The sequence below is a fragment of the Vipera ursinii genome, assembly GCF_947247035.1.
Source record: "Vipera ursinii genome assembly, chromosome: 1".
Classification (NCBI taxonomy): domain Eukaryota; kingdom Metazoa; phylum Chordata; class Lepidosauria; order Squamata; family Viperidae; genus Vipera; species Vipera ursinii.
Window position 1 is genome coordinate 269,600,403 of NC_139512.1, and position 23,530 is coordinate 269,623,932.

General features: G+C 39.3%; 2 protein-coding genes across 4 annotated transcripts in view; both read left to right on the top strand.

Moving 5' to 3' along the window:
* The window catches only part of LOC310643865 (uncharacterized protein), a 707,877-nt gene that overhangs the window by 335,711 nt on the left and 348,636 nt on the right, over positions 1-23,530 (top strand). The window lies entirely within an intron of this gene.
* The window catches only part of ADGRG6 (adhesion G protein-coupled receptor G6), a 114,624-nt gene that overhangs the window by 63,513 nt on the left and 27,581 nt on the right, over positions 1-23,530 (top strand). For both annotated transcript variants that reach the window (XM_083368253.1, XM_083368254.1), the window contains exons 10-19: positions 1,627-1,763; positions 8,049-8,163; positions 8,363-8,424; positions 9,606-9,813; positions 10,865-11,030; positions 12,689-12,829; positions 16,916-17,044; positions 18,592-18,637; positions 20,303-20,409; positions 23,074-23,201. In XM_083368253.1, coding sequence (XP_083224379.1) covers positions 1,627-1,763; positions 8,049-8,163; positions 8,363-8,424; positions 9,606-9,813; positions 10,865-11,030; positions 12,689-12,829; positions 16,916-17,044; positions 18,592-18,637; positions 20,303-20,409; positions 23,074-23,201 — 1,239 coding nt within the window. The remainder of the gene's footprint in view (positions 1-1,626; positions 1,764-8,048; positions 8,164-8,362; positions 8,425-9,605; positions 9,814-10,864; positions 11,031-12,688; positions 12,830-16,915; positions 17,045-18,591; positions 18,638-20,302; positions 20,410-23,073; positions 23,202-23,530) is intronic.

Sequence of the window (23,530 nt, forward strand, 5' to 3'; positions counted from 1 at the left end):
TGCCAGTTGCCAAGCATCTGAATTTCGGTCTCACGATTATGGGAATGCTGCAATGATCATAAGTGTGAAAAACATAAGTCACTTTTTGTAATTTTAGTCACTAAACAAATGGCCATGAGGACTACCTGTATATATCAGCATCATACAGCATCATAGGGGAAATGTTAATAAATAACTAAAATAATATGAATGTTCCACTAAACTTCATTTTTCGCTGCAAAGTCCAACGGCTATCCCCACTGAAAACAGTTTTAGTATTGCAAGATCAAAATTTATTTGCCTTCATTCATGAGCTTTAGTATTGTTTGTTTTCTCAAAGACTGAAAACTGAACTACTCAAGCTAGAGTTATGTAAGAGTTCTCATAGAATATTAAACTCTGGAATGGCTTGACAAGTGGTTTGTTCATCTTACATCACTTAGTAATTTCTATTAAAGTTATCAAAAGCTCTTAATGTTCAGATTGCATTAATCGTACATTGGTGACAGATGTATGTTTTGCCAGTTCCTGAAACACATGGTGCTTTTGCACCTGGAGTAGCATAATAAAAAGATCTCTGGACAACAGTGAAGTGACAACACATTGTTAATATAATATTAACTTTAGAATAAATTCAATGTTTTCTCAGTTGTTACTGTAACAAAATGTCGTAATTTTTCAGTAGTCCTGTTTCCCAATTAAATGACATCTATTGGAAAGCAAAGAGAATAATTTTTAAAATCATCATCATTTGCACTGGATTCTCTTATTTTTAATCTCTATATTTGCCCTTTATATAACTGATGCCATGTCATTTTTGACATCACAGTAAAGCCACACATTTCTGTTCCTGCTGCTGCTGCTGTTTTTCCCCGAAAGATCGTTCATATCCTAGGTGTAGCCATATGACCAAGTCTAGGTCAGATGGGTAAGATGCGTATTACAAAGGGGCTCCTTTTTTGTGTTTGTGAATTCCCCATTTTATTTTGCAAATTGCGTTGTTGCCTTTGATGTTATTTACCAGCTCAATAAATACACGCTTGCTGCACATTTTTACTACCAGGAATGACCATTCCTGTAACAAAATAACAGCAAATCTAATCAAACAAAACTATCTGTTACATTTAACAGTGTACTACAGAACTATTTCCTAAAACTGCATTCTTAAAAAATATAGTAACAGGAAGAATTAGTATTTTTGTGCAATAAAATCAGTAATTTTGTTTTATGGTGCAAAATTAAATGTCACTTTTACATGCTTTGGTACTGACTGATTTATCTGATTACTAAAACACGTTAAAACAAGCAATAAACTAGGTGTTGTTGGCTTCCTTTGAGCCTGATTGATATTAGTTGTTACATTGAACCTAGTTAAGATTAAATACGAGGAAGTAAAAGAAGTGGAAATTTCAAGTCTTCTTTGCAATCCCCATGAATTCCCCTTACCCCTGGGAATACTTCTTTTGGAAAGATTTTTCATTATGAGCAGGATGTTCCAATATGGCATATGCAAATTGATTAATTGGTGAGTCCGTTAATAGGATTGGTTGATTAATTAATTATTTTTGTGAATTATGTTAAATTGCAGTGATCATACTTAAATGCATTATTATTATACTATATTCTGATTCAGCGATTCTTTTGCAGTTTTGAGGTCCGTGCTCTTTTAGCTTACAATTCTACCAACAATGTAAGTTTAGAAGAACAAACAATTAGGAAGAAACTTGAAAGCAGCAATATCACAGACAACTTGAAACTCCATAACGTGAATGTTCATTCAATTGGTAAGGGCAGAGGTTATGTTTTTGCTGCATTTTCATTATAGAACTATTAGACTAAAATCAATACTGCAGATATTAATATTGTGATCATCATTATTAGTGCACAAGAACAATATGTTTTAACCGGTAACTGTATTTTAAACATACTGTTTCAGTTTATAGTTTTATGTACTACACTATGCTTTAAGGAATTAACTATTCTACATTGACTATATAAGCAGAAGACATTAAAATAGTGAAGTCAGTTGCAACAGATTAGAAATCAAAATTAATAGATTTAATAGTTCTGTTCATCGTTTGAAAATAATCTACAGTATAAAAAGTGGTTCAGACAATGCACAACTGCAAGCACAGCACCTCTCTGCTGTTCATTCATTCATTATTGTCATTTTTCAGGTTCCTTTGTGAGTCTGAAAAAATGCCATTAAGAATTATATTGAAAACATAACACCTTTAATGCTTCAATGAATATCAGAAGATTGATGTACTGGTCTGAAATCCAAAACACTTTTTCAAAATTATTTTCAAAGCATGCAGTTCACGGATGTTAAACATTTTGTTCTTCAAGTTCACCTTTAACTTGGCCCTGGTAGAAACGGTACAGCACAAACAAAATAATGGGGAAACTGAGGCTTCTTGAAGCCAGTTGCACTTGTTTCCTCACAGATTAACAGAATGAGTAAAAACTATTTATGATTGAGAAAAGTTCTGTATACTTCTGTGTTGAATCTTTATTCTCAGGACTTTGTGCCCTATGAGACATTTAATTTAATTTAATTTAATAACATTTATATACCGCCCTTCTCCCTGAGGACTCAGGGCGGTTCACAGGGCAGAATAAAATAGCCAATACAAACATTAAAAGGTGATTAAACAATTGCCCTAATTAAAAACAATAGAAGTACAGTTCTAAAAAACCCCGAGATAAAATTAAAAGACCAAAAATAAAACAACCCCACCGATCCCCATCAGGCTAGGCCAGCTTGTACAAACAAAAATGTCTTGAGATCGCGACGAAAGGAGCGAAGATCGGGCGCCATCCGGAGCTCTACCGGTAGCTGATTCCACAGCTCCGGAGCGCCCACAGAGAAGGATCTCCCCCTGGGGGCCACCAATCGACATTCTCTGATCGGTGGCACCCTGAGGAGGCCCTCTCTGTGGGAACGCACAGGGCGCAGGGAGCTTGATGCCGGCAGCAGATGTTCCCTAAGGTACTCCGGCCCCATGCCATGGAGGGCTTTAAACACCGTTACCAGTACCTTGAATCTCACCCGGAAGACAACTGGCAACCAATGCAGCTCATGGAGCAGAGGTGTAACGTGGGAGTATCTGGAGACTCCCAACACCACTCTCGCGGCTGCATTCTGTACCAGTTGGAGCTTCCGGGTGGTCCTCAAGGGCAGCCCCATGTAGAGAGCGTTGCAGTAGTCCAGACGAGAGGACACGAGCGCATGAGTGACCGTGCACAAATCATCCCGGCTAAGATAGGGCCGCAACTGGCGCACCAGGCGAACCTGGGCGAAGGCCCCCCTAGTCACAGCTCCTATGTGGTCTTCTAAGGTGAGCCGTGAATCTAGGAGGACTCCCAAGTTGCGAGCCCTATCTACGGGGGGTAATAGTTCACCCCCCATAGCCAGAGGTGGAATGTCCGAATAAACCCGGGATGAAGGTATGCAAAGCCACTCAGTCTTGTCGGGGTTGAGTTGAAGTCTGTTCCTCCCCATCCAGACCCGAACCGCCTCCAGGCAACGGGACATCACGTTGAGGGCATCACTGGGGTGGTTTGGGGTCGAAAAGAAAAGTTGGGTATCATCAGCGTACTGATGATACCCAACTCCAAAGCCACGAATGATCTCACCCAGCGGCTTCATGTAGATGTTGAACAGGAGAGGCGAGAGGACCGACCCCTGAGGAACTCCACAAATGAGAGACCTCGCGGTCGACCTCTGCCCCCCTGCCAACACCGACTGCGAACGTCCCAAGAGATAGGAGGAGAACCACTGTAAAACTGTGCCTCCCACTCCCAATCCCCTGAGACGCCGCAGCAAGATACCATGGTCGATGGTATCGAAAGCCGCCGAGAGGTCTAATAGGACTAGAACAGAGGAATGCCCTCTGTCCCGAGCCCTCCAGAGATCATTCACCAGCGCGACCAATGCCGTCTCCGTGCTGTGCCCGGGCCTGAAACCCGATTGGTAAGGGTCTAGATAATCCGCTTCATCCAGGACCAGAGGGAGCTGATGCGCCACCACACTCTCAACAACCTTCGCAAGAAAGCGGAGGTTGGAGACAGGACGAAAGTTGTTCAATACAGCTGGGTCCAGGGCAGGCTTCTTGAGGAGAGGCCTCACCACCGCCTCCTTCAAGACGGCGGGGAAGATACCCTCACTCAAAGAAGCCGATATAACTGCCTGGAACCAGCTGCGTGTCCTCTCCCGGGCTGCATAGACCAGCCAGGAAGGGCACGGGTCCAATAAACATGTGGTGGTGCTCAGCCTCCCCATGATCCTGTCCACTTCCTCCGGAGTCACAGAATCAAACTCCTCCCAGGTGATATCGACAAGACCACCCGTGTCCTGATCGTCAGACTCTGCCCAGTCAGAGTCCAGACCGGTCCGAATCCGAGCGATTTTGTCCGACAGATGTTGGTTAAACTCCTCGGCACGGCCCTGCAAGGGATCCTCCCTCACCTCCTGAATTAGGAGGGAGCGAGTCACCCTAAACAGGGCGGCCGGGCGATTATCTGCGGACGCGATAAGGGTGGCGAAGTGGTTAGACCTCGCCTCCCTTATCGCAGCGAGATAAGACCTAATGTAGGCTCTTAGTCGCAATCGGTCGGATTCGGATCGGCTGGACCTCCAACCGCTCTCTAGGCCCCGTCTCCGACGCTTCATCTCCCGAAGCTCCGCAGAGAACCATGGAGCTCGACGGGATCTGCACCGGGTCAGGGGCCGCAGGGGTACAACTCGGTCAAGAGCCTCAGTGGCCGTCCTTTCCCAGGCTTCCACTAAGGCATCTGCCGAGCTGTGAGCAAGGGAGGCAGGTGGGGACCCCAGAGCTGCCTGGAACCTCTGGGGATCCATTAAGCGTCTGGGGCGGTACCATTTAATTGGTTCCAAACACCCACGGCGGGGGGTGGCAAAACGGAAGACCAGCCGCAGGAGATGATGATCGGTCCATGACAGGGGCATAATAATTGGAGAGCCCCCACCAAGATCATCTAACCACCGTCCAGATAAGAAAACTAGGTCAAGGGTGTGGCCTCCCTCATGAGTCGGTCCCGAAATTACCTGCGTCAGGTCCATGGCCGTCATGGAAGCCATGAACTCCCGGGCCAACTCAGATGATCCTCCCAGTGATGGTAGGTTGAAGTCCCCCAAAACTATAAGTTTCGGGAACTCAACCACCAGCCCAGAGAGGACATCGAGCAGCTCAGGCAGGGCTGCTGCTGCGTGACTAGGCGAAAGGTACACCAGCAGCAAGCCCAACTGCGCACCAGGGCCGCATCTCAAAAAGAGAGACTCACACCCGACTATCTGAGGAACAGTGGCCTCCCGCGGACACAAGGTCTCCCTCATAACAACAGCCACACCCCCACCCCTACCCTGAGCCCGAGGCCGGTGCAGCACCCGGAAACCTGGTGGGCAAAGATCAACCAGAGGAATCCCGCCCTCTGGGCCCAACCAAGTCTCCGTGATGCAAGCCAGGTCCGCCTGCTCACCCTCGACCAGATCACGAACGAGAGGAGCCTTATTAGAGACGGACCTGGCGTTCAAATACACCAGCCGGAGCTCAGGGGGCTGCACACCCTCACTCCCGGGACCTTGGGGTAGAGCCAGAGGGTCGGAGTGCCTCACCGCTTGTAAGTAGCGGAGAGGCCTTCCCTGAGATCGATACGGCCCTCTGCTCCTCCATCTGCTGCCATTCCCTGATGTCGTGGGAATAGGTAGCCCCACGACCAGCCCTGGAGCCCCGGAGGTGACCGACCCCCGCTCCTCCCCCCTGCGATCTCCATCGGCCCTAGCCAGAACAGCGGTAGTTGGATAGCCCCCCTTATCCAAACAACCAAAAGAACCCTCCCGCCTCCCTAACCCCCTAAAAAATTTTGAAAGAAAAATAATCAGGGGCCTCTTATTAGGTCTACGTCGAAGGCCCCTACCCGTGCCCAGCCAACTCTCAGGGTCCCAATAAATGGGCCCTTCCTCGAGGTTATAATCGGCTGGCAAGGCGGGTCGCACCCAGGAGGGGGGAGCACCCCTGAGGGCGCACAAGTCCGTGGACGAATATTTAAAGGAAGGCATAAATAGCAGTCCGAATCGCAGGCAGTCCATAGATGATAGTCCATGAGGAGGATCTATTCGGAGAGGGAGTCCCAGGCCTCCGTCCAGCTGCTGCCACTCAGCTGGATAAGCCCCCCGGGCAGGCCTACCACCGTCCTCTCACTACGGCTACAGAGCCAATTCTCGAGGGGGGGATGGAAGTCTGGAGCAACCCCACTGGGTATGGCCTGCCCCATAGAGCTCTCACCTCTAGGGGCAGGAGATGTAAATTCGGCCATCCTCTCACAATGGCCAATACCCAGAATTCTCTGTCCTTTGGGGTATAAGGGGCAATGCGCAGTCGATTGTAAAAGCAAAAACAAGCCATCATAGTCAATTCTGATAACAGCCAAGTCCCCCGTTGTCTCGTCATTCCTAGAGGTTGTAACTGACCACCAGTCCATAGGCCCTCAGTTCGATAATTATTGGGGCCTTCCAGACTGTGGTCAACAAAGATTGGCTCCCCCAGGTCCATTAAATTCCCCGCCGATCTTCCAAAGTCCTTCAAAATGGCCCAAGTCCACAAGGCCCCACTGGGCTCCACCGGGATCAACCGGCTAGCCCAGGAACCTTCAGGGCCATCAGAAGCAGTGGGGGTGCCAACCCATCTGGGATATGCAAAACCAACCGGGGGGCCGGCAAACCGGGCATAACGCCATCGCTGAGTCATCGAAGCCGCTGCCGCTGAGCCGCTATGGACACAGCCGCCGCCATCACCGTAGCCATCAGAACGCCGCCAAGGCCGCAAACAATCCGGGGAGAGCCACCGCCACCGCCGATGAGAAACGGGCCAAAAAGGCCCAGGGGGCAGAGGGACAAACGGTTCGGTAAAAGCAGGCCAGACCACAATAGTCGGTAAAGTGGCCCGAAAACGGCCCGGGAACAACGCCGCCGCCGCCGCCACCGCCGTCGTCGCCATTAGGCTAATGCAGGCAGAAAGCAGGCAGAAAGCAGAGGCAGGACGGTCGAAAGGAAAACGGTAGAAAAGGCAGGCCACGCAGATCGCAAACAGCTCCGTCGCCGCCGCCGCAGCACCGCCGCCGCCAGCCGCCGGGAACTCCAAACGCCGCCGAAGAAGCCAAGACCGCCCGACATAGCCGGAAACTCCCGACGACCAGCTGAGCAGCTGAGCAGAGAGCAAACCGGCAGCCCAGCGAAACGCCGGTCAAGCTGGTAAAAAGACCTAGACAATTGCAAAATTCATCGCTGCCACCCTTCCCCCAGCCCAGGGCATAAAGAAAAAAGCCCTGAGGGGCTCCTAAGACGCCTATCTTCTCGGACCTGCAGAGCTCAACCTCACACGGCCGCCCGCACGTCCGCCATCTTAATTCTTCCACATGCCACAGGTCTCTCCTTTAGACCTTCAGCTGCCCATTCAAAAAAAAAAAAACAAGAAGCAAGGACATTATGCAAAGGATTTAGTGGCTGATCTGGGCCATCTGGGACAATGGCCCTAGAATAGTACTGTGAAATAGTAATGGAATTCGGGCAAAGCCAGGTCAGAGTTAGTTCGACTAGAAATGGGCCATTACATGAGCAATACACTAACTTAGAGACAATAGGGCTAAGCAACATAGTGAGCTTTGAATACCACATTGCAAGCCACCAATTCAGATCCAAGGACACTTGGAATCATTTGGTGTTCAGTCCTGATTTGTTACGATTATCAGATTATAAATTAGTTTTAAATGTATAGATTTTAAAAAAAACCCACAGATACTAATTTCTCTCTGATTCTAGATGATTTTTTTGTCTCATTGGAAAATACATTTGTATCCAGTGATGTGCGTTTTGTTTCATAAATACTCATTCCATTAGGTATTTGTAAGTAAAAATAACTGGGTATAAAATTAAACCTGACTCATTCAGACCAGTCTAACTACTTTTACTAGAAAGCTACAGTGTTAATGGTTGTTTTTTGTTAATTTGGTTGGTTGGTTGGTTCACTGCTTTTCATTTTCTCTTGCAGAAAAATGTGAGGCTCAGGAACAGCCTCTAAATTACTTTTGGAGAGAAACCGGACCACGGGAGACTGCCACCACTAACTGCTATGACAGCTCGACCCAGATTGCATCACGAACATGGTAACAGCTCAGAGATCATGATATGCTTAGTGGTGAGACTGGGATGAAGTATGCTACGGATATAATTCAAAAGTGACAGATTAGGTTTTTGAAAGTAAAGAAGTAAAAGATGCAAAGGATTTAAAATAATACGGAAGGACTATGTGATTTCATAAGAACATCCATATATTGATTGCTAATATTTTCTGTTCTATCTTAGCTTTTTAAACCTGAATAATTATACATCTTATTGGGATACTCCTGATCTTAGAAACTGCACAGGTAAGGGTTTGTGTATCTGCCCCATCTATTTGTGTATATGCTCCATCCATTTGAAATATTTCTTTTTCCAAGCTTCAAACACCTCTGGACCTCAGCAAGAAAAGTTTTTAGATATTAGTCACTAATATAAACTTCTTTAATGCTTTACTGAAAACTTATGCCATTTTGTTAGACTCTAAAGCACAACCCATGTTTATTTTAGATATATACAGCAAAAAACATGCATTTATATAGCATAAATATTTAAATTCTACTCAAAATATTCTGTCAGGTTGAGGGGTTTTTTATTCCTATTGAAGAAAAATCAGAATATTTTTAGCATTTTGCCGTGGGAACTTGGCCCAAATTCTCTCACTCCATTGTTTATTACCATAGCACCACGTGAGTAATTTGGGTGGTAGTCCCACTGACTAGGACTAGACTCCCATCATGCAGAAAAATGGCTTTAAAGATAAAGAATCTCACCCATAAGATAGGCCTATCGATACAATTGAAGCAGCTATCAAATCAGAACAGCCTGTTTCCCCCTCTCACCTTCCAGCTTTAAAGAGCATCTTTAGATTTGTTAAACCCTTTTTAGGCATTCATTTAGTGCAGAGGTTCCCAACCTTTTTGGTCACCAGGGACCAGTTCGTGGACCGGAGAGTGCGTGGTTTTGTGTGCTACCTGCATGCCACGAATGAAGCTTTGCTTGTTTGTGCAGACTGGTTGCTGGCATGCCGCGGCACGGTACTGATCCATGGACTGGGGGTTGGGGACCCTTGATTTAGCATATTAACACTAATAAACTAATCTCTGTCCTCAGATATTTCAGCTACCATGTACATCATGCAGCAATCCCATAAGCAGTGGACAGAACTTTTTTAACACAATACAACACCAACACCAAAATCATACTAGCTTTATAGCCAGTAGGCAGAACAAATGAATTCCAAAACCCAGAGAATGAAAGAAACATTCAGACACGCCCAGCAGAGTCTGAAACAGCCAAACAACACCAAATAAACTGTCCAAAGCCATCTCCAATCTCCATTTTTAATGGCACTCTGGAAACCCTACTACAGCAATACACACTAAGTACATACTGTACACACCCTGATCCTTGATAAACTTGCCATAATTGGAAAAGGAACTTTTTCTGGGACTAACTGGCATATATTGCTTTCTTTGTGTGCTTTCAGAAAATGCTGCTGACATAGCCAATCAGCTACTGAATCTTACAGGAGAAGGGCAGCAGTTGACTTCAGACAAAGTGAATGATGTGATCCAGAAACTAAAAAAAATTGTGAATGATGAAGAAATCAATGAATCTTTGGGTTCCACTGTGATCACAATATTTTCTAATATTTTAACTAGTTCTGATAATGTATTGGCTGCATCATCTTCCGAGTAAGTGTTACTGGAAGAGGATCTGAGTGTTATGCAGAGTTTTTAAAAAATGTTTATATAATGGTAGTCCATGAAGGACATACAAACCATGTGAAACTTTATCTGCATTTTATAATTAACTCCTCAAGTGAATTATTCAATCATTAAAGAAATACAGCCTAATTTTAAGTATCTTAGCATCTCAGTTCATGGGCTTGATAGCAAATCTGCTATTTTGATATTAAATCGGTTTTCCTCTAGGATCATAGCAGTTAAAAGAAGTCATAGTGAAAGGTAGATAAAAGGTGACAAGATGTACTAGTGACAATAATAACATTCACTAGATTAGATATAAGCAAAAAAGTGTTTCTTTGAATCAAATTACTGTAACACATTTGCTCAAGTAACATCAATTAACTCTTAACTGCAAATGTAATCCAAAGGAACAGATGTCCAGAAAAGAGATGCATTTGTTTGGCATAATCATAGCTCCCAGCTTGGTGGTAGAACAGAAATTATATTGCCCAATAAAGCTTTTGCAATTTCTCTCCCGTTCTGCCCGTGCTAATAGATGGGATACAACTGGTTTTGTGAGTAGCTATAATTATATTGTGGGGGCAACAACTATCAAGAGTCCTGGCTATCTCTATCTTTCAGTTATTATTTCCCCATCACTATGAGCAGAATTTTAAAAAAAATAGAGTTAGGCCTTAAAAACAAGGAACATCATAATCTATATTTTAAAAAATATGTTCAAAATACCACCATTCTAAGAGAAAAATAGCTTTGAGAAAAAAGCAACATTTTCTTCCTCCAGCAAGAAAAAGGATAGAGCAAAGAAGGAAGATGATCTGCATATAACTTTGGCTCTCTTTCCCATCATTTGGGACACGCGGTACTTGAGTAGAATTTGCTCACAAATATCTGAATATTTTGCAATTTAGGTTTTTTTTTTATAGTTGGTAAACCTGTACCAAAAATTATACCTACTAATGCATGCAAAGGTTATTTAAACTCAAAGTGCTTTTAATCTCATTATTTTAATTGATTTGATATGTATGCTTGATTTTAGAGCTATAAAGACCATTGATGCCTTGGCATTGAAGATTCAGTTTACAGGTCCCTCCATGAGCATCTCAACCCGAAACCTAGCACTTGGAGTTTCATCCTTGAATTCATCCTTATTCAGTGGCTCTTCCTTCAGTGTTGCTCCCCAGAACAATGCTTCAGATTTTCAGGTATATATAAACATTCAGGGTTATTGTCAAGCAAGATACATTGACAGGAATGTAATTGATTAATTCAGTGATTTATGCCAACTTAGTCAATTCAAGGCAGGGATGAGCAACGCATACTATTTAGTCCAGATGTGCTTACCACTCCGTTTGTGGCTTCCAACACTCACTAGAGTGACTGGGGCCAGATGTTTGTAAGAAGGAGAGTTTGGGAGGCTTTTAAAAGCCAAAAAGGTAAAGCACCTATTTTACTCCTTAAAAATTGCTGCCATCTCTCATCCCCCAAAAATACCTGTTAGGTTTTTTCCCCTCATGGGATGTTTAAGGGCAAATGAGTTCTTTAAGCCCTTACTGTCAAAACATGACTTGCCTAAAGCAACCAAATCATGTTGAAGACACAATGTAATTTTATTTACACGCAACAGTATATACTGGGCTCCCAACAAAGCATTGACTCTGCTGAACAATCGTGAGCAAAAGCAAAACCACTACATAGCAAAGACAAGACAAAGAAAACAACAAACACAGTGTGGAATGTTTTAGATAAACCCATCCATGTGACATTATTATTTATCCCATCAGACTAGGTCAGCATGCTAGCCACACTATCTTTGAGATATGGTCAATGAATAGAAACAATTTGGTTTACTGGGCCACGGTATCCTGACTGATTCTTCTCCCTGTCGCCACCCAGGGTCAATTCAGCTTTCTGGGAATGTTTTCTTATAAGGGCATTTTAAGTAGTTACGGGAGGGGAACCTCATGGGTTTGATAGTGAGTGCAGTTGACATGGGGAGGTTACATTTTGGCGTTAACAGTGTGCATCATAAAGCCTCAGCAATTTAGTCCTAGTCTCTCTGAAGATGTTATATGGCATTGCAGGCCACACTCTCCGTGGCTCCCAGCAAGAAATGTAAGCAGTGTTCTGTTTCTAGGTTGAAGAATGTGATCTATCTCTTATTTAATGCTTTGGGGCTATGTCCTACCTGATAAGGGGTTTGAGCTAGCTTATGCAGTACTGTTGTGTTGTGTACTGTTCCATCAACGTTCAACAGCAAGGTAAATAAAAAGAATGAGACTTGAAAACTAGTACTATTCTGTGGTAAACATTATATCTGGCCCATGCTGAAAGCAGTCTAATCTATTAAGATGTACGAGTTGAGCAGCTTGTTAGGGTAGGCTCAAGGACTTATTGCAGCTATTAGTTGTTGTTTCACTGGGAGGGAGGTTGCTGAGACAGACTCTCTTAATTATTTACTTCTCAGTGAATCCAAACCAAAATTTAGCACTATTATCCACCCATTAAATTAGGTAAACAATAGCTTTCAAAAAAATGATAAGTTGATCTTGTACAACATGAATTATATCAACTTCTAAATGAAAATATTTTTCAATAAGATAACATTAATGTTGATTTTTAAAAATAAACAATATTAAATGGATATTTATGTTTAATAGAGAAGATTTTAAAATTTTCTTTATAAGGACATAATGTTATAAACTAAAACAAAATATTGATTTTCATAATGCTGAGAAAAGGCTAAAACTTGTTATTAACTCAATAATTAGGAATCAAATAATACCAGTAAGTTCCCTCATGCAATTTGGTAAATAGCTTCTATTTTTATTTTGATAGTCTTTTTTTCATTTTTCTGTTTTAGATTTCTTTTGATCAAAACCAAGAAAATTCTCTTGCTAGTATTTCTTTGCCTCCAAGTTTGCTAAATAATTTAAGTCAAGAAGATCTTGAAGCAATAACCAGGGCTCAATTCACTTTTTTCAATAAAAATGGACTCTTCCAGGTAGGCATCAATATGTTTAATGGTTACGTAAAGAAAATAGCAATGCTGAAATTTATCTTTATAATTTTGGTGAGATGGTACTGTTTTTATGACCCTATGTATACATTTAGAGAGAGGAATAGCAGGATGATATTTATTTTACCTCCATGTGCTCATTATCTGATAAACCCTTTTGAAGATTCTTTCTGTGATTGCAAATGTAGTAAAAGACCTTTCTACTGTAAAGGCCAATTTAGACATGAAGTGAAATGCGTGATGAAATTAATGGGTAGTTTTTTTAAAAATATCAGTAGTGGCTCTTTTTCTTTCCATTGCTTTAATTTTTGTTGGTTTATTCTTCTTTTTAACCTTGAATGGCCTAGTGACCTAGAGGTAGGGCTCTCACCTCAGAGTCAGGAGGCTGTGAGTTCAATACAAGGTAGCGGCAGATATTTCTCTTTCTGGGCGCAATGAGTAATGGTCTGCTATGAACTCTGCGTAGATGTCGGGAAGAGCATCCAGCCAGTAAACTTTGAGCTCCAGTCAGTTGCCCTGATCCCATCCCCAAGCAATGGATTGTAGGGTCATTAAAAGGAAAAAAATATTATTTTTAACCTTGGTATTTAAAAAACAAGTCTTGATAATTTATATGGTAAGTTTAAATAAACTTATAAAATGCACAGTTATAGGAGGGGAAGCTAAAGAATACCAGAACTGCAGGATTTGAAAAGAAAATATAAATATTTCCTTGATATGCAGGTATTATCTTTATGAGCTTTCTTGAGTTCTGTCATCTACTAAAGAGATCCTGCTTTCATGTTGAATAATACATTGATGGGTAGAAATTCTTCTCAATTGCCTCATAGCCTTGGAATGCATTACTCAGTGAAATACATATGGGCCTCTTTATTTCTGGTTTTTAAAATAATTTTGAAAATATTATTATTCCACTCTGTTTGATTAATTTTACTGGTGTTTTGTTTGGTTTTGGTTTTGCATGCTTTCTTATGGTGCAATATGCCTGAAAGGCAGGATAGAAATGTCTTCATAAATAAACATTTACATTTAATTTGGGTAAAATGTTCAAATAATAGGAAATATTAATCTGCCTCAAGATTTTATAAAGAACATATGCAGTCAACAGCATATTCATACAATAGATTGTCCATGTCCAATAGAAATAAATCCTGAGTGATACATGGGATTGAAATATAATCAGTTTTGTTCAAAATAGAATTCTGGTGCTACTAAACTCAGTTTAAATGTATTTATTCATAAGTACAAGGTTGGGTACAATAATAATGCCTAATCTCCTTTCTTGCTTCTTCAAATAGTTTTATTAAAGATTACAATTACAATAGTAAAGCGAATGCAAACTAAAAGAAAGGTTAAAAAAGAACGAGTAAAAGGTGCAAACAGAAAAAGAAAAATGATATAAAGATTAGAAAGAAAAAGAAAAGTAAGAGTAAAGAAAAATATATAAAGAAGTGACTTCCAATCTTCTCCATAAGATGTATAAACTATTTTGGTAACTTCTCACCATTCCTTTAAATTACAATTAAATTAAATTTTCTTCCCATATCCATCTCTTATCCATAAACAAAACTTCATCATTACCATCATTAAGGGTTGCCAAAAATAACCACAGATCAATTAACTTTGATCAGATAAAAGTAAAAGGAAAGGATATAAGGTTGCTCTAACACATCTTAATTTTTGACCAGTGAAATAGTGTCATAGAGGACGATACCTTTTTTTTTCTTTATCTTTTCTCACAAGATTATTCAAAGTTTTAACGTCCCATTTGTAATGTATAAAAAATGATCCCAGTCATGATCTTGGTTTTTTGTTTGTATATCCTTTTAACCTATTGAAACATCTTTTTCTTTTCTACTATATGTCCAGTGTGTCATCTTTTTTCATATAATTTTCATAGCCTGTCATTTGTAAATCGACCTTTAACTGAGGCTCTGTCTTGTCAAGTAAAATTTGTATAACAAGTTTTAGACAGTCTATCTATAGAGACAGATAATGCTATTGACATTGTTAATATTAACTTTTAACTCCATTTTTCAAAAATGTCTTCCAATATTTCCAGTGCTAGAATATTTTGCACCATTCTGTAGCTGTTAATCAGGTTTATGTGTTTTTCTCCTTTAACATAAATCTTTAGTTTCCTCTAGTGTCCAATTTTTAAAATCTTACGTGTTTTATAAAAATTCAAAACAGTTCCAATTCATAATTAAATCCGAAACCTTATTTCAAATTTATGTGGACCCTTTATCAGTTGATCACTTTCTAAAATCAAAGTTTTAATTACTTTTAATTTCATTTTTTTTAAAGTTTCTTTCATTAAGGCTTTAAGGTAGACTCACCTGGTGTTTTCAGATTCCAGAAGTTAGTAACAGCTGAAAAGTAATTGATAAGTAATTTCCAAATGTGATTAGGAAAGGAAATATGGGTACGTTGTGTCCTTTTAAAGTTGCTGACCATGGTTTGAACAAGATGGCTACTCCCTTGTTTCCAAGAACTCTAAACCTACAAGGGACCACTCTTTTGTGGTTTCTTGGTGAGGAGCAACTCTCTGGACCTTTTGTGGATGATGTCCTGTTCTCTTTGTCTACACATCAGCTCTTAATTCTTCTCAGAACCATTTTGAGTCTGCCACTTTTTCCTTCTATAAGAGGTCCTGTGTTTTAGAAAACTTATGTTTTATATTATACTACAGCAGCTTTGTTTGTCAAGAGTTTGTTTCCTACAATTCATTTCTAGTGATCTACAGATTTATCTGCATTGTGCTGGAATATATCACAGGGTTTTTGTTTTATCAGAACAGTACCTAATAACTAAAGATAATATAACTTGATAAATCACCATGACCAACCATAGTTTTTTAGTATATAGAGTTCTTAGTCTACATTTTCAAAACATGCCTTTACAACAAAGAAATTTACAGTGAACAGGAAAATCATAGGCATACAGTAATTGGAACTATGTTATGACATCGTCCTAGTGACACATAATTAGGGAATGTTATTAAGCTTCCAAAGGGAGAAGGCAGGTAAAGATTTTCTGGTCATTTGAAGTGTCCTAGTTTGACACGAACTAAATTATCTTGAAAGTTTCTCCCTGCCAGGCCTAGGGGAGAACTAAAAAGTAGGTATTGGTCGAAAAACAGAGGTGTTTGCTTGCCTGTCCCATTCGATTTACAAAGTATAGTACCATGTTTTGGTATGTGTTGTGCATAAATGGAAAGGAGACAAATGGTTTTACCCAGCTTGGATGTACTCTCATAAGAGTTTTTAGCATATAATCTACCAAAAAAGAACCTCAACATAGGGGGATACTACATTAAACTGGAAATAGCTTCCCTGCTGATGCATTAAATGTTAATTATTTTATGTATGAGTGTTAACAAACCACTAGATCTTTTTCCTTCCCATCTCTCTATCAAAAGATATAATGACTAAAGTTTGGAAGGTAACTAGTCCTTTCTTAGTCCCAGTTTAGATTGCAAATCAGGTTTAAACCATGGCTTATGTGAAGTATACTGAAATAATTGGATGATAATTTAATGATAATTTAGGTAAGCAGCTTGTGAAAACATGTCTGAATTTTTGAGGTGGGTGCGGGGGTACAGGATTTGAAAACTGTATGTCCCTTTTGGATATTCATGATAGGATAATGTATAAAGTAGTAAAACTGATGATAAGTATGATCTCCTTTCTGTAAGACAGGTTTTGTTAATAAAAGGAAGCTTGTCCATCTTTAATTGGGAACTAATCTAATTATATCATTGGATATCAGTCAGTATTGTTTGTGAATTAACTCCTGTTGGCCTCCCAAAAAATGTCAAAAGAGAAACATTTTCTCAGAATGACTGAAAAATTATGCATTGCAGTAGTAAGGAAAATAGACTTTCTGGGAGGAAAAAGTCTTTTAAATTAATGAACAGGATGTTCTTATAATCAAGTAATGTTAAGCATTATGTACTGGAAATATTTGTTCTGGTAACATGGAAGAAATAAATTTATGAAGTCTTATTTCTATTACGGGGGTTTATAAAATAATGTTTTTCTATGGAATCTTTAAATTAATATCCTAAAGGATACAGAAACTCCTTCCAATTTAACCAGTTACGTGATAGCATGCAGTGTGGGCAATACTACTATCCGTGATCTCAAGGAGGCTGTGAAAATTACAATCAAGCGTACATTCAAACATGATAACAGCCAGGTAAGAGATCTTCAGCTTTTGTTTAAAATATAATTAATTAAGTTAGAGCAGGAAAATGTTCATTTGTCTGTACTGAGCAGGAGGGCAAAACAAAATGGTTTTTAGAAACAGAAATACTTCTACATAACACACATGTATTGGCAACCTCTGAATTATTTTGTGTGGCCCCAGAGTTGCTTTTTTTCCTCCAAAATCAAACCTGAAATCAGGAAGCTGGGGGACAAGATAAAATTTCTTGCCCTTTGTGAATTGAAAATGGTGTACATAAAGTTATAGGGTAACTCTTCTTAATGTTGTTAGTTGTGAAGTCATGTCCGACCCATCGCGACCCCATGGACAACATTCCTCCAGGCCTTCCTGTCCTCTTATTATCTTCTGGAGTTCATTTAGGCTCACGCCTACAGCTTCAGTGACTCCATCCAGCCACCACATTCTCTGTCGTCCCCTTCTTCTCTTGCCCTCAACCTTTCCCAGCATTAGGCTCTTCTCCAGTGAGTCCTTCCTTCTCATTAGGTGGCCAAAGTATTTGAGTTTCAACTTCAGGATCTGGCCTTCTAAAGAGCAGTCAGGTTTGATCTCCTGTAGAGGGTAACTCTTAGGATAACTTAAACATAGATCAGAAACTTTGTTTTTCCCTGGACCCCATCCCACAAAAAAACTCTGTTGTTTATGATAGCTACATAGATACTTGTTGAAGTAAACATATGGACGGCAAGTATATCCTTAAAGAAATGTGTTAGCATTCCTTTTTCTTCACTATTGAGAGAGGCTATGTGTAGGTTCCAGTTGAATGTACAGGAATCCACTAACCCTTATGTCTATACTTTTTCACAACTGTTAATGGGAGAAATTAGAGAAAGAGAAGAGCATAATGACAAGTACAGCAGCTTTCACTGCTTTTTCTTGCTATGAATCTGCAAAGCAAAATAGTAATACTAGGGCTGATCCTATCATGTAAATTAGGAGTCACTATGAGGGAGGAAAGTGACCTGAAATACAGGAACATTTTCAAGAACAATCAACTTTTGCTAGAGAGGATTCCATTCCTTAATCCATTGTCACCAATTAACTCCTGCAAGTGCTTTCTATTTTTTCATTCATATTAGCTCTTTGTTAGAGGACTAAGAGTTCAATAATTTCTAATCCTGCAGCTTTGAGACAGTCTCAGAATTACAAAGTCTTAGAAAATGTAGCATTTTTTCCAACAAATGATTTCCTCACTAATTTCAGAAAAATGGATTTTCTTCAGGAGACCATTACAGAACTAAAGGGTTAAATTCCACAACCTCTACTTTTCTCCAGTAGTTATCCAACTGATTAAATGTGCATGTTCAGAAGTTTGGATTTTTAATTGAAAATGCTCATTTAAGATTGTTTCTAATTTGTTCTTTAGTTCTTTATCTGTTTACAAGAGTAGAACAGTAAATGGAAATAAATATAAATGGAGAATTAGCTTCCTTGCGTAATTAATAACATAAGACATTACTTCTTAATTCATGTACCTAATGGAGATGTAATTTTGTTTTTTGTGCTTGTTTAATTTATAGAAGGCTCCTAATACTACTTGTGTTTTTTGGGATATGAACAAGAACAGTAAGTTTAATTTTTCCCCTCTTCTTTCATATGCAAAAAATGGGGCATTTCTGAAAACGTTTCATCTACTTAGCAGTAAGACAATTCACATTCAAACCTACTAATAATTTATACAAGAGGTAGAGTCTAAAAGTTTAATTTTAACAGTGGCACTGAGCCTCCCTCTGGTGGTGAACTCTTTAATACAATCCAAGTATGTGATATAATGCAACCATCCATTACAGATGAATAGTTTCCATGTATTTCTTTGGGATTTGCCCTTTCTGTAATGTTGTTGCAATTCAGACCACACTCAGGAATCAGAAAATAGATTGGAAAGTGTTTACAACTAAGCAACTTCTCCTATACAAACTGGAAAGTGATTATAACCAAGCAACTACCCCTATACAGATACTTTTTAAATTTATTTTATTTATTTATTTTATTAAATTTATATACCGCCCTATTCCCGGAGGACTCAGGGCGGTGTATAAGGAGGATTAAAACAAACATACAAAAATTAAAATCAGATTTTCTAGAGTAATGAAAAGGTGTGTTGATGGAAGGCAGTTGTTGGAAGTTTTGAGATACATCCAAGTCAGCACAGGTTAGATTTTACGCTGAAGGAGCTATTTCAAGTAATGGAACATGCATTATGAAGGAAAAATAGATGGGACATAATTGCCCATACTCTTTGTCAGGGCACAGTTAAACTTCACCCGTAATTTTTTTGGTCCGACTTTGTGTAGCCCAACTAGAAGGATTGATAATATTAAAGTAACATTTTGCTGAAAGTATTTAGTAATCATTCACAGCAATTGCGAACAGTTTTTGAATCCTTCCATTTAGAAAAGGTTTAGAAGCATACTGTCATCCATTGAGGTAAACTGCTGGATGTTTTAAATTACCTTGTTGCCCATCTTGCTATTACAGTTGTAGGAACCTCTTCAGTGACAGTCAACGATGTCAAAATGAGATGTACAACCAGGCAATTGAAGCACTCCCCTTTTTTGATGTGCATCTCATGTATCACACATAAAATTGGCAATGCTTCAGTTGCTCAGTCACACTTGCCATTTTGACATCGTTGACTGTCACTGTAGACGCCACTGCAGAATCAGCTTCTTAAACCTACTGTGTGTTTTATCATTCCACCATATTTGTTCTAGTTGCCCAAACTGTGATAAAGCAGGGAAAGAACCACTATAGGAGAGGAGAGAGCAGCACAACATAAATTTTAAGATGACATAGATTTTCCCCCTGCCAAAATAAACATATCCATCTCTGTTCATGGTCTTCCCTTAAATGGGACAGATAAGATTGGGATTCGAGGTTCAGCTTTTTCTTCTAAGGACCATCAGCTTAAAGAATAGTATATTTCTTAATACATAAATGTTGTATCGTTCTTACAAAGATTTACCTTTGGGCTACCTTTTTAACTCTTTAAGTAATTGCTAATAAACTTTCCATTTCTGTGCAGTTTAATGTTTGATCTTGTCTGCCTCTTTCATTTTGTCCATTTTTGCTTACATCATCTTTATTTTATTTTATTTTTATTTTAATGCATTACTTTTTAAGAATTGTTGTAAGCTGTTTTTTTATGTTGTGCATATGAAATGTGCGTAAAAAAAATTAAAGATGATGATGATGATGATGATGAATAATTTCCTTCACTGGTTATGCTAGGAGGCCAAGGTGGATGGAATACAACTGGCTGCAATGCACTTCCAGGATCAAATGAGAATGAGACTGTCTGTCTCTGCAATCATCTTACACATTTTGGTGTATTGATGGTGAGTGTCATTCTTATTCATTCATAACATATGTTGAATATAGTATGTATATGTTGTATATAGTATGTTTAGGTGTGTGTCATGTATGTGTTCACTTTGAGCGTGGGCATCTAAATTTCATTTTTTGATGTGTATTGTTGTGCCCACAGTACAAAATGACAATAAAGGTTATCTTAACATTCACAAATTGCTATCTTCCTTGAGATATTTTTGTAATTTTACTTAAATCAGCTGCTTTTGAATATGCCAAACATTTCATGAAACATTTTTATTCTTTTACTCTGAATTGTAGTATTCTTGATACCACACAATATGATACTAGGCATTAGATGGGAATGTATCATTGAATATTATCTACACAGGAAAACATATGAGAAACACATCCTCATCAACAATGTTCAGCATTGATAGAGGCATCATATGCTTTCATTTATTCTGCTTTGATCTCTATGCAAACAGTTAATAATACAACATAGAGGATTATACTTAGTTCTTTTGCATTTTCTTACATATTCTGGTCCAGAGTGAGAATCTGCTATAGGAATTGTATTTCTGTTGCTGTTTTAGAAAAATAACTTTTCTGAAATTCATCTGGCTATTTTCCTTTTTTAAAAAATTTTGCCCTGTTGAACCATCTGCAGGCAAAGAAAAGATGTATTAAATACTGAACATCTTAAAAATCTATGATAACTTTTTGACAATGAGCTCTTTTTAGTAACCATTTCAACTTTGGTTTTGATATTGACAACCTCTGAGATATTTTGGTGATTTTCTCTTTAAAGTTAAGTTGGTATATAAAAATTTTCCTGGTTTAAATTATTTTTTTAAAGTAAACTAGGTTTCAAATACTAGGTTACAATGTAAGAATGAGTTTTTCCCTACTTCTTCCTTCCTACTTCCCTCCTGTGGTTCTATGTGGGTCCCTAACCCACAGAGTTAATATATGGCTCCCATAGGCTTAGTAATGTTGCACGCTTTTCTGTTCCCTTCTCAAGATTATTACATTCTGCTTCCATATTTTTGTCGAAAAGGAGATAATTCTTTGAAATAAATTCAATGGGTCCTTTCTCTTGCTGTGAATACTTTTGTAAGGGTTTTAGAGATGAAGACGGGAAAATCTATAGAATCCTGGCAGCATTCCAATATGAAAATTTTAATATTTTGGGGCCAGTTCTTTAATTTGAGTATCCCAGTAACACTTCCAGGAATATTTCTATGCAGAAATGTCTGACACTTCTCAACTTACAGCTGCATTTAAGACAGGATGAGGCAGTGGTGCCCATTACCAGACAGATGTTTACACCTCTTTAGTGGCTGCTTTAGTAGAGAACACTTTCTGTCTCTTTCAGCAGAGTTAACATCACCAGCCTCAGAAGCTGTCAATATCATAGTTTTTTCTGAAATTTTTAATGCTGAAAGACTATACTTATTTACTTGCCTGGGGGGAAGTCTATGGAGCTCAGTGAGACTTCAGTATAAATAGGTATGAGTGTACTTGTGCTGTACAGAGTCACATTCTGGTATGGCCACTTTTACAAGCATGTTCACACAGTTGTTCTGAGAAAGTGATCCTGTAGACAGAAACTGAGATTGTCCACCCCTGCACTGTACTGAATCTTCAGTCAGATCTGTGTGAATGGAAAGTCTAAAGGTGACATCATTATCGCATCCCATACAAATAGCATGTTCTTAAATGTGACCAGTGGTTTTAATTAAATAAAAGCAATTCATAGAGGTGGGAAATTTTGTAGTTGAGAAATAGCAATGAAATCTGTTCAGTCCCATTTTCCCACATAAGATTACCTACCTTTTAGCCTTTGTAATATTTCCACAAGATTCCAGTTGAGTGTTTAACTTCTGATAAATATTTGAGGCCTGGTTAGGGGAACATGATCTGAATGGGTGACCTTGTGGAAGAAAATATTCTTAAAAACTTTAGGATACCAATCCTCATTTTATTCATTTAATCACTTTATATGGCCACCTATCTTGCTGTGATGACTCTGGGCACATTACAAAAGAAGCATCTGTAAACAACAATATAAGAAGTGTATAATTAGCCAAGGGAAAAACCCAATCAACAAGTAAACAGCAACATCTTATGGACTCCAACTAACTTCCTGACGCCTATGCCCAGGAACAAATCCAAGTTTTAAAGTATTTTATCTCCTTTCATTTTTCCAATCTGGAACATAGTACTCCAACTGAAGTTCCCAAACGGCTCTATGAAAGAACACCAGCATAAATTTTCACACACCAAATAACAAGACTGTTAAACTTTCTAGACTTTTTTTTTATAAAGAAAGATTCCACTTATAAGAGGGGTAAAAATCCTGATTTATAAGGAATGCTGAGAAAAATAAGAGGACTGCAAGTAGAAGGATTGCTTAGTGGCTGTTTTGTAATCTACATGACAAAATGACATAAGCTATAGTGGTTTGCATTCACCGCTCATTCTGACTGATATACAACATGGTCCCTGACTTCAGAAAAAGTAGGAAGGAAACCAAAGGTAGGACAGCAAAGTATTAAATATATCATCGGCAGTACTTTTGGCCAGATTGCCTATGACTTTTATCTATGTTGTTGTCACAGGAGAAAATAAACAGTTTTCAAAAAATGTTTTTCTAACAGTTTATATACTTTGTTTCTTTTTCTGTGTAGGATTTGCCAAGAACAGCTTCACAAATAGATTCTGGAAACACCAAAGTCCTCACTTTCATAACATATATTGGTTGTGGAATATCTGCCATATTTTCTGCTGCAACTCTTCTGACATATATTGCTTTTGAGTAAGTGTTTGTTAAATAATAATTTTAATGACACCACAGTAAGACATTTCAATCTAATTGTGTGGAGAGAGTCACAAGATCAGTGAATATGAGAAATCAGGAAAACATCATAAAAGTAAAACCTGACCCCTAGTCTGCTCTTTCAGCAGGTAGATACAGTAAGACATACATTTTATTTGTGACAGGAATGTGATTTTGATGTTGCAAACAAACCAGAACAGACGCCTAATAATAAAATGACTTCCCATCGCCCAGTGCGCTCACACAGAGAGGGCCTCCTCAGGGTGCCGTCGGCTAGACAATGTCAGCTGGCGACCCCCAGGGGGAGG